This window comes from Lygodium microphyllum, chromosome 18 (assembly GCF_053477565.2).
Source record: "Lygodium microphyllum isolate KBCC chromosome 18, Lygodium_microphyllum_v1.1.10, whole genome shotgun sequence".
In the NCBI taxonomy this organism is placed as follows: domain Eukaryota; kingdom Viridiplantae; phylum Streptophyta; class Polypodiopsida; order Schizaeales; family Lygodiaceae; genus Lygodium; species Lygodium microphyllum.
This window is the reverse complement of record NC_141152.1, coordinates 132,011,994-132,023,028: the sequence shown is the minus strand read 5'-3', so window position 1 is coordinate 132,023,028 and position 11,035 is coordinate 132,011,994. Positions and strand designations below refer to the sequence as shown.

At 42.5% G+C, this 11,035-nt stretch overlaps 1 protein-coding gene across 5 annotated transcripts; it reads left to right on the top strand.

Annotated features, from left to right (window-relative positions):
* Nucleotides 1–394: 394 nt before the first annotated feature.
* Nucleotides 395–3,682, top strand: LOC148021392 (pectate lyase-like). Of its 5 annotated transcripts, none has more exons than XM_087699254.1 (6): nucleotides 395–772; nucleotides 843–951; nucleotides 1,179–1,927; nucleotides 2,363–2,466; nucleotides 2,657–2,786; nucleotides 2,989–3,682. In XM_087699254.1, the coding sequence occupies exons 3-6, from the start codon at nucleotides 1,295–1,297 to the stop codon at nucleotides 3,199–3,201; spliced, it is 1,080 nt and encodes a 359-aa protein (XP_087555380.1). In that variant the 5' UTR covers nucleotides 395–772; nucleotides 843–951; nucleotides 1,179–1,294; the 3' UTR covers nucleotides 3,202–3,682. The 5 variants fall into 5 exon arrangements, with proteins under 5 accessions (XP_087555380.1, XP_087555378.1, XP_087555377.1 ...); XM_087699252.1 differs by having other exon boundaries at nucleotides 1,165–1,927; XM_087699251.1 differs by having other exon boundaries at nucleotides 395–951; nucleotides 1,168–1,927.
* Nucleotides 3,683–11,035: the final 7,353 nt, after the last annotated feature.

The window sequence follows — 11,035 nt, the reverse complement described above, 5'->3', positions numbered from 1 at the left end:
GTTGACATTCCTTAACTTTTGATTCTATTTAAGGTAAGTAGGGTTGAGGGGTGTTCACATCCATGTCACACATCCTCATGCACACTCTACAAAATATGTTGGAGGATATTTAATATCTATTTGTCAAATGCACGCTATTAGTATGTCCAACAGAAGTATACAAGAGTGGTACATTATTTTAAACATACATAGCCTTTATAGATGAAAAGAAATCTAAGAATATTAAAGTACTATACGTGAAATCAAATGTTCATTATCATCATAAGGAGAAGCTCTTTGTAAGTCCAAAAGTCATGCATGTCACATGAGAGAGTGTGTGTTGGTAAAGCACAGCCTATTTGATAGAGAAGCATGGTGCGAATTGTATAGGCACGATCCAGCATGGTGGGTAAGGACTTGTAAACATGTAACAAGCGCACACGAGGCCTTCTGCGTAGGAGCATTGCTAGTTGAGGACGGCGGGGCGGTCGTGTGGCCTAATTAGAAGGTTCCTTCTGTAGGCAAAGAGAGCCCTGTGGCTCGTTAATTTAAAAATTCAGCCTTTTGATTCGCACGGCTCTATGTGAAGTAATGCCAGAGTAATGGGCTACTAAACCACTCAATCAGCGGCGCACGACCATCGTGCATAATGGCCCTCCGATCCCAGGCTTTTCCTACTTAAGAAGAAGTTGCCTGTCCTCATCGCAGCAGAGATCTCGACTTAGTCATTTCATTCTTATTCGTTCAGTCTACTGCTATGCTGCTCATCCCAGTGGCGGGCAGGTCCACGATGGTAAGCGGTCATTTTCATATATTTCTCCTCATAATTGTGGCAGGCAGCTTCATGGCGTTGCCGGTCGTAGGCGCAGCAGCTGGGAGAAGGATTCTTCTGATGACTACAAACTTGGGGAGTGACGTATTGCAGTACCTAGGCCAGGAGAGCAACAATATTACGACAGTAAATATGCGGAAGTATGTAGTAATACATAGTTCCTGCCCTCAATGTCTCATTAGCTTAATTTGGCGGCTCATAAGTGCGTTTGTGATCATTTGGAAAGACTTATAGGACAACATCTGTGCTGTACAAATTACCACGGATATGCATTCCTCTGCGGAAGTTCTAACCCATCTCTCCCCATCTCTCTCTCTCTCTCTCTCTCTCTGTGTGTGTTGCAAGAATAATAGCAGTTTGGCCGCAGGCGCAGGAGCTAGTTCCAGCTATTATAACACGTCGATCAATAGCAGCAATAGTCCCGGTGAGACGACTTATAGCGAGCCTAATTCGTACAGCATTGATAATTATGGCCAGTCCAAGATGCCGTCAAAGAACCGCAACGCTACTAATTCGATGATGGGGAGGAGGATGAACAGCATAGACGAGTGCTGGAGGCAGGACTCAAACTGGGCAGAGAACCGAATGAAGCTGGCAGAGTGCGCGATCGGGTTTGGGAGCAAGACGACGGGCGGGCTCGGGGGTGCCCTTTACTCGGTCTCCGACCCCGGCGATGACCCGGAGAACCCGGACCCGGGAACCCTGCGCTATGGCGTCATCCAAGAGGTGCCCCTGTGGATCCACTTCGCCCGCGACATGACCATCATCCTCCGCAACGAGCTGCTCGTCACTAGCGACAAGACCATCGACGGCCGCGGCGCCGACGTCCACATCGCCTACGGCCCCTGCCTCACCATCCAGTACGTCCACAACGTCATCATCCACGGCTTGCACATCCACCACTGCAAGCCCGGGCGCGCCGGCATGGTCCGCAGCTCAGCCTCCCACCTGGGGCACCGCCAGGGCTCCGACGGCGACGGCATCAGCGTCTTCGGCTCCGCCGACGTCTGGATCGACCACAACTCGCTCTCCTCCTGCACCGACGGCCTCATCGACGTCATCCACGCGTCCACGGCCGTCACCATCTCCAACAACGCCTTCACGGACCACGACAAGGTACTAGTGTTGCTCGATTATTCCTGCCAGCTGCCTGCCTACGTCCCACCATCTCATCATAATTTATAGCATCGATCAAGTGAACATTTTGCAATACATGAATATGCCGAAGAACATCGACGACGTCGCAGGACTAGGCTCGCTCGATAATTCACTGTGTAATTTTATTTGTAAAGACGTATATTTGGGTCAGCACAGGCGTCTGTAATGCTTCCGTGATCACTCACACTCGTCCATTATTGTCATCACTATTATTGCTCTCCGGCCTTAGTCAGCCCTTATCCGATCTGTCCTATCGGCTCCACCTTTGAAGTTACTTACAACCAACCAATTACCAATTACCAACCAACCCGTCTGCGAGTTCCAATTCTGATTATAATTATAATGATAATGATAATGATGATGACGACTAGTGTCCCGGCCTGCTTCCTCTAGGTCATGCTCCTGGGGCACAACGATGCCTACACGGCCGACAAAGGGATGCAGGTTACTGTGGCCTTCAATCGCTTCGGCCCGGGCCTCGTTCAGCGCATGCCACGGTACTAATCGTCCACTTATTTATGTTTAGTCCATGCAATTATACTTATTTGTTCACTGATGCCGCCAAGTAGTTATACTCCAGCAGAGCTAGCGGGGAAAGAAATATGGGCTTGCCATGCCACTAAATCTAATAAGTCGAATGCCTCACCGTAAATAAGAGTTTCTCCTTGTGCATTGCCATGACTTCAGCTGTCGATTCGGCTACTTCCATGTGGTCAATAACGACTACTACGACTGGGGCATGTATGCGCTCGGCGGAAGCGCCTCGCCCACCATCATCAGTGAAGGCAACCGCTACCAAGCGTCTCGCGCGAAGCAGGTGAGCTGTTATAACGTCATATGCTCACCTTGGATGAACATTATCAACGTATAAGAGCTAGAAATGCCGCAGCACTACGGTTTTAAGACACTGCTCCTAGACCCCCCGAACATATATCTCCTGTGCCTTGCAAAATTTAGTTCTTCACTATAAGCACAGCTTATAGGCGGAATCAATTCACTGCCCTTATATTATGTTTCAGGTGACCAAGCGCGACGTCGACCAAACCCTTAATTGGGAAGCTTGGACCTGGAAGTCCATCGACGACACCTTCCTGGGTGGTGCCTATTTCGTGGAATCGGGGCCACCGATACAGAAGCAGAACCGCTATGGTTTAGGCGTTTCCAGCAAGTTCCAGCCCTACATGACGGCTCACGCGGGAGCACTCGACTGCGTAGAGGGAAGTTCCTGCTGACAATTAGAAGTCGTAGCTGCAGCTTTCCTCAATAAACCTCAGTACGAGGAAAAGAATCGTACCAGTGAGTTGCAACTTAACCTCCATCATGCATACAGCTAGCACCCCCCCAGATCATGTGCGGCGTGGTGTACGCAACCAAGCACCTTCTACTAACTAGATTTTGGTGCTCGATGGGTTGGGAGGATCACGGATATAATACCAGGATTGTAACCAATTCTCGTACGGTTATATATGACCTTAACCCATTAATTGAGTATCGCTCAAGTTTAAGAATATCGCACAATCACCTGTGTGACTTATAAATTGTGATCAAAAGTTGTAGTCCACGATATTGTCTTGCTTTGAACTCTATTTTGCCGATTAGCACTTCCACGCTCTCTCTCTCTCTCTCGTTTGTAAGCAATGTTAGATGGGAAACTCCAAAGCTATCCTCAAACATATACATGCTTAGTACACTATCTTATGGGTGACAAGGACTCAAGCATCATGTCTTTGATGTTTTAAGAAAAGTACTCATTTATCTTGATACCGTTGTGATTTAGCACTAATTTTCCATAAGCAACACACGTGACAAAAACTCTTCATTTCATCTTTTAATTTACTTTTCCATTTGCAAACATTGAGTACTTGTGAATCCTAATTTTAAAAATATGATAGTCATAGAGGAGATAACAATGGGCAAGAGAACGTGAGAGAGTGGGCATTAAAGGCATTTATAGTATTTAAAATGTGGCGGCTCTGCTACCACATGGTTCTCTCCCTCCTCTCATCTATGCAAGCAATGGCAAAGGAAGCCCTAAAGCTAATGTTGGTGCTGAATAGCAACAGAAAGTAGGGAGAAATGGCAATAGGATGGAGCTTGATTACATTGCTACAACACAAAATGATCTGGTCGACATGGTTATAGTGGAGAGGGAGGTACGAGCTGAGATCAAGGAGTTCTCTAAGAAGAGTAAGATTCCCGGTGGATAGGTGCAAAAGAAGGTCCTACAAGTCTGGCACTATCCATGCATTGCCTCAAACAGTGCTAACTGAGTTCTCCACTGCTAGTACGTGTTTCTTTTTTACGGGCATGATCCCTACCAAGGACAAGTTTGGGTGCTAGTTTCTATCAACATACTCTATGCACACCACCTTGCAACAATATGGATTCATTGGTAGAGGCTTCTACTTTACCTTGCTTGTCTCCAAGAAAGAGAGAGAATTAGTACTGGGATTAGTAGTTGGATATAGAGGAGACTTTGTATATGTGCTCCCATGGACCCCTAAGTTCTCACCATCAAACACTTTGGCCCATGAGTGCCTAATCTGGGTCACCTTCCCAAACCTAGCTGACTAGATGGATAGTGAGGTTAGTACATTGGCAGAATCTCTAGGGAAAGTTTTGTATACACCAACAGCATCACATGGCATCATTCAGTTAGAGAAGAAAGCATTCATCCTATGGGGCTGAAGAAAATGAAACTCGAGAGATGCTGAAGGTCATTGATGCCAATGGTCTGGAAATCACATTAGAGGTCAAGTTTGCTTTCTTTCACAACCCATGCTATTACTGCCATGAAACTAGACACTTTGCAAAAGAATGCCCTCAAAAGCAAGCAAAGTAAGAAGCTCAAATTCCAATGCATCCTAGTGAGTAGGAGAAAAGAAAGGAGAAGCATAAAGAACCAAATAACAAATTGGAGGTCCAATTGGCAAGTATCCCCGTATAATCATCAACAATGGTGGAGGGGCATGGAAGCAAGGAGAATAATGAAAAAGAAAAGGGCAAGTAGGGCCAGAATGAGTCTAAACATGAGAAGAAGAATATGTTGCATACATGAAAGAAGAATCCTTGGTGGACAAAATATTTATATTGCACTGGAAACAGAGAAAAAGACATGGAGGATGGTAAGTATCTGTATTATGAGCAACATGACTAAGGTAAACATTAGCACCTAGAATGCAAGAGGCATGTGCTTAGAGGCAAGAAGGGTGGTATTGTAGGAGGATCCTAAAAATGAGGAGGCCCAACATCCTAGCATTGCAAGAAATCCAAATTCAGGAAGGAGAATGGGCAGAGAATAATTTTGTAGGATATAAGTGTGTGTTGGCCTCATGCAAAAGGGGAAACCCTAATCCTAATCAAGGACATCCATACCTTGTGACTCATCAAAAAGGATGAAGAGGGCTACTATGCAATAGAAACCATGCTCATAAATGAGGAGATCCATGTGATCTCAATCTATACACCCAACAACTCTAATAGAAGAGCTACTAAGTGGAAGGAATTGAGACTGAGATAACAAACCTTCCCACACTTCTGGAGATTTCAATATGACCACTAGTGATGAAAATTGATCCATCACTCTACATCATTGTTGGGGGAGGAAAGAGCCACCTAGAATGCACTATATTTGGCACATGAGCTAGTATATGTGCCACACATCAGGCAATGATGTCAGAAAATCTTTCACATGGAATAATCAACAAAATGGCTTGAACTAGAGAGCAACAAGATTAGATAGAATCTACGCCAATTGCTTGGCATGGTGGATGGTGCCTTGATCCAAGACAAGGATACTCCCATAATTCTACAACTCAGATCACACTCTGCTTGACATGGTATTCAAGGTGATTGGCAATCACCATGTGGACTATGGCCCACCATACTTCAAGCATAATGTCTCTTTCCTGGAGGACAATAACTTTAAAAGAGGGCTGCAGGAGCAATGGAAAAATGCAAGTGCAAACTCCAAAGATCCTTTTCTTAGGCTAGATGAATGTACACGAATAGTAATGAATTATGCCAAGCAACCTGGTCACTATCGAGCTCAAATGTCTAGGGCGAACATGGATACTTTTGTTGCTATTCATTCTTCTCTCCTTAGTGCTGCTACTATCCAACCTAATTATCCTATTCTTATGTGGAACATGCAGTATAGTGTAGATTACATTAAAGCTAGAAGGCAAGATACAAGATTGAGGGAGAAGCCAACTAGCCATCCTTTTTCCAAGCAATCAAAATTAAGAAGAAAGAAACAAAACTATGGATCCAAGATGCTGAGGGGCTATACATTGAGATGATTCCTCGATAGTTAAAGTCTTTGTGACACACCTATCCTCAATTGATGGACGGGAAGCCCCTATCAATCTAGAATATAAGAAGGCAATGCAAGAACTTCTTTCCCCCTATGCTGAGAGAATGTCAAGGGAAGTGGCCATTCTCATGGCTCGCCCCTTCATTGTAAATGAACTAGAGTTCACAAAAAAGAAGATATTAGGCCCTAATGGGCTCCTAGTAGAACTCTATAAAGGATGGAAACAATGCAAGAATGATGTATGCGACTTTACTAACCATCATTAGGAAAAAAATGAACTCACAAATGGGTCCCTAAAAATAATATAGTTTAAGATGTGGTCCTTTTGGATTGTCCAATAGGAAGGCTAGATGTTGACATCCATGGAGGGTGAATCTTCTCTCTCCAAATCTTAGGTTTTTTATTAAAAAAAGGAGTAGTGAGGGATTTAAAAAAAGGAGAATAAATAGTACACAAAATTTGAGTTTCTCTCACCTCATATTTCTCCCTTTTTTTTGGAGAATTTTCCATTTCGGTTTTTTTCCCTCTCATGAAATCAGTTTGACCCAAAAGTTGAGTAACAGACCACTTTCCCTCTCTTCTCTATAGTCGTGAATTTTCGTCTCCATTGAAGCTCCCTGCTGAGAGTAATTAGGGTTTTGAGCGTTCTGCTTACCTCTGCACTTTCTTCTCCACGTAGCTCCAGATTTTGGGCAAAACATAGGTGCCCATCTCTCTTTGCATTTTCTCTTGTTTGCTATTTTTTCAATAGGGTTTGATGTCGTTTCTTACTGTTGTTGTTGTTTTATTGCAAAGGTTGTTTGGGGCAGGAGACAAAGGTGCTCATCTCTCTCTTCTTTCTTTCCCCCCTCTCTCTATGTGTTGTTTCTCTTTTATGTTGTGTTTTCAATAGAATTTGATGTTGGTTCTAATTTTTGTTTTCTTGCAAAGTTTATTTGGAGCAAGAGACAAAGGTGTTAATCTCTCTCTCTGTTTGGTTTTCTTTTTGCTAATATCTTTTCAATATAACACAATGTTAGTTCTAACCCTTGTTGTTGTTTTGTTGCTGAGATCATTTTGGGTGACATTGCATAAGTGCTTATCTCTCTCTCCCTCTCTCTTTCTCTGTCTATGTTTCCTCTTTTCTACTGTTTTTTCAGTATACCTTCATGTAAATACTAACTCTTGCAAAATTGTCTTTTGCATATATCAATTTGGGCAAGATTGGATAGGTGCTCATTTCTTTCTCTCTCCCACGTACTCACACAAACTCTCTCTTTCTTCCTCTCTGCATTATCCCTTTTCTACTATCTTTACAATAGGGTTTAATGCTAGTTCTAACTTAAGGATCAATTGTTGTTGTAGCACTTAACATAAGGTAGAGCAGAGATTCTGTAGCTGAATTTACAGATAAATCTACCATATTTTGTGGTGCCAAAATTTATTTATTTAATTAGTGACTTTTATATTTGATGGGATTGATGTTTTCTTATGTCCATCATTTGCAATGGGTTTTGATTAGCAATGATTCAATTGGCCCTATTTTGTATTGCTTCTATTCATGAAGTCATCTAGATATTTTCTGCTAAAAGGGATTCATGCAAGTATTTTTGTTAAAAGGGATTCATGCATGTGTTTTTTTGTACATGCAGGTTTTGTACAAGGTTTAGGTGAAGCATATAATTCTCCATCAACTATTTTGATGTGGTGAGTGATTCCTTTGTGTTGGATGATATGGATCTGCTACAAGTCGATGGTTCCTCTGCTTTATTGGTCATATGTGTCCATTTAGATCTCCATGCCAATTGGCAATGATCCATGAAACTCTTGTATCATATCATCCATATAACACACAATGTGTTGAGTCTTAGAATATCTCAAGTGTCAATCCAATGTGGCTATTAAGATTTGCATGCCATGTGGCTGCTATCCTTGTAACAACTACTCTATAATACCCACGTTTCATACAATGTATTAAGTCAAAACAGACTCCTCTTCATTATAATAAAATTTATTTTGGTGAAATTCTCTGAGTATTCTTGTGCTATTCTTTTCATTATATTTCATGTAAATGGTATGATTAAAGTGATGTCTTGAAATTAAATCTATACTCTGTGTTGATGTATATATCCACATGTGTTTTGATATCGATGTTTATGTCTGTTTACAAAAGTGTAAACATCTCTTAATGCCATGTTGATTTGTATGGCATATTGGTGATTATTGGACAGACTTAAAATGCTTATTATTTAGGGGTTAATACATACTTTTTTACATCTAATGCGTAGGTTATAATCCCTGAGAGAAGAATAAGCATTCTCTCGATAAAAGTACGTAACAGAAAATATGAAGAAGGGAATTGGATCACTGATACGTATCATTGCTCGTCTTGGGTACATATGCGTTGTCGTATTGCTGCGCATTCGAGGTGTGTAAACCACCCAAAAGTTGTGCATGGGATTTGGTACTTTGTACATATTTTTCTGCGTATGAATATAGTAGCGAGTATGAAGGATTGCTTTCAGTCTATGTTGAACAGGATCAAGAAGACAAGTTTATGATTATTAGTTGTGATGATTTCTGGGATGTGTTTTCAAGTCAGATACTTGACAATAATGAGTGTTTTGAATCATATACCTCAAATATATACAGCCGAAGAGTACTCAGTGGTGAATTTGTGGTTGTGAACAAGCATCTTCTGAATGATCTGACTGACATGGGACTTTGGAACTTAGAGTTGAAGATGGCTCTATACAGAAAGTTCAGCAGATTCGTGATGATTTGAAAGCAGTTTACAGGAATGTTTGGGAGATCAAACAGGGGACCATTGTTGACACAGTTGCAAGACCATATGCATTTATCAAGTTTGATACTGATATTCAGAAGACCAAAAAGCTTTACTTGGACATTTGTGTAAATGAACTTCGTGTGTTTTGTAAGGAGACAAGTGCTTTGTCTCTGGAATTGCCTGCTCTGTATGACCAGTCACTCAGTCAGGAAGATCCAAGTTAGATAAATGCTGAAGACATAATGGACATCATGTTGATAATTTTATGTTCATTGGCTGGAATAATGTGCTTGGGCCTTGTTCTGTACTTCCACTTCAAGGTGAGCAGAAAGCCACACAGAGAGAGAGAAACGTAGAGATGACTGAGAGAGCCATAGTTATTATACTATACAGGTGAGCAGGCAGACAGTAGCAGCGGGCATTACGTAATTTTGACTCACCATGGATTATTCGCATGGTGCTTATAGCCTTCTATGCATTGTGGAGCTTGGGCGATTAGTACACAGAGAATAATTGGTAATTCTATCATTGAGTTGTATGCAAAGTCTGGATGCATTAATGAAAAGCATTGCTTGTTTAATCAATGGCTAGACTGTGAAGTAATGAAATGGGGGTATTGTGAGAAGGGCCGCTTTTCTGATAGAAGGAAAGGACTGCTTTCCTGGGTTTTTGTTTAAAAACAGAGGTCGCTTTTCTGAGCGGAAGGCGAATTTAGGAATTCTCTGCAATCTGGGAAGGGGGGAGAAACAGAGTATTCGAAGGAAAAAGAGGATATACTTGGCGCAGAATTCTGGGGGAACACGCTTTTCAGAAGGAGATGGAGGATTCTCAAGGAGCTTGGGGGAGCGTAGAATTCTGGGAGTTCGACACCTGGTGCAAGTTTACTAAGAGAGAGGGCAGCTATACATGGTAATATCAGTCAGATAGAAGAGGTTATCAGCCAGGCACAATCAACAAGAGGGGCCCTATCATCCCAGAGTAGAATGTTCGTGGAAATACAGGGGAAAGTGAAACAACTCAGTGATAGGTTTCCTGTCATTCGGAGTGTACTTGGAGCTATACGGAGAAAAAAGTCAAGAGATACGTTGATCCTTTCTGGTGTCATTGCTACATGCACCTTATTTCTCTTTATTTACTGGTTATCTAAGTGAACACATGCTAAGCTGTTCTTCCAAAATGTAAGATTTTGAGGGGACCAGTAGCGCTTGGTAAGCGGAGGCAGGGTCTGTTGTCGTTGAGAACTGTCGGCTGTCTCCTCCGTGCTCTAGGCACGATGGGATCCATCATTACGAGAGGGAGATCGAGGATTCTCAAGGGACTTGGAGGATGAAGCGCAGCACAAAAACGGAAGACATTTCACCAGACAATCCTGAGGATTTAACGCAATCGGTGCTGCCCACTGCTTTCTCATGATGTAGGAAAACCAGTGTACTGGTTGGATTTTTACCAATTTCGTGTCGTGTGACAAGCCAAAGTCATCCTGGTTCGCGTGTACGCTGCCGACCCAATGTTCCAACAAGCCGAAGCTTGGCGAGATCGTCAGAATGATCCTTATGATCCGTCGATGGAATGCTGAAGGTGACGAACCTCTTGACAAATCCAAAAAGAACTGTAATAGAGCTCGAAGACCAGCAGATTTCTGAAAGGTTGCTTTTGAATCTGCCCGACTACTAAGATGTGGGCCTGCTATGGGAAATTGAAACTATCAACAGGTCACAGAGTTATTGTGTCCTTATGGCCTTCAAAACAGTTAACAATTGATATTCTCTACCTCAGCAATTTAGCATCAAGAAATTTGTATGCTACTACTTTGATTACAGCTCACTTTCTGATTGCCTCTCTCTGAGCTTGCCGATGTCATCAGCCTCTTGAAATCTCTTAAACGTCACCTTCTGTGTAACTGTTATGAACTTGCTGCTCCTTTGACAGCCGTGTGGAGCCTTTTTCCTTGATGACACCTTCTTTAATGCAACAGAGTTTACAG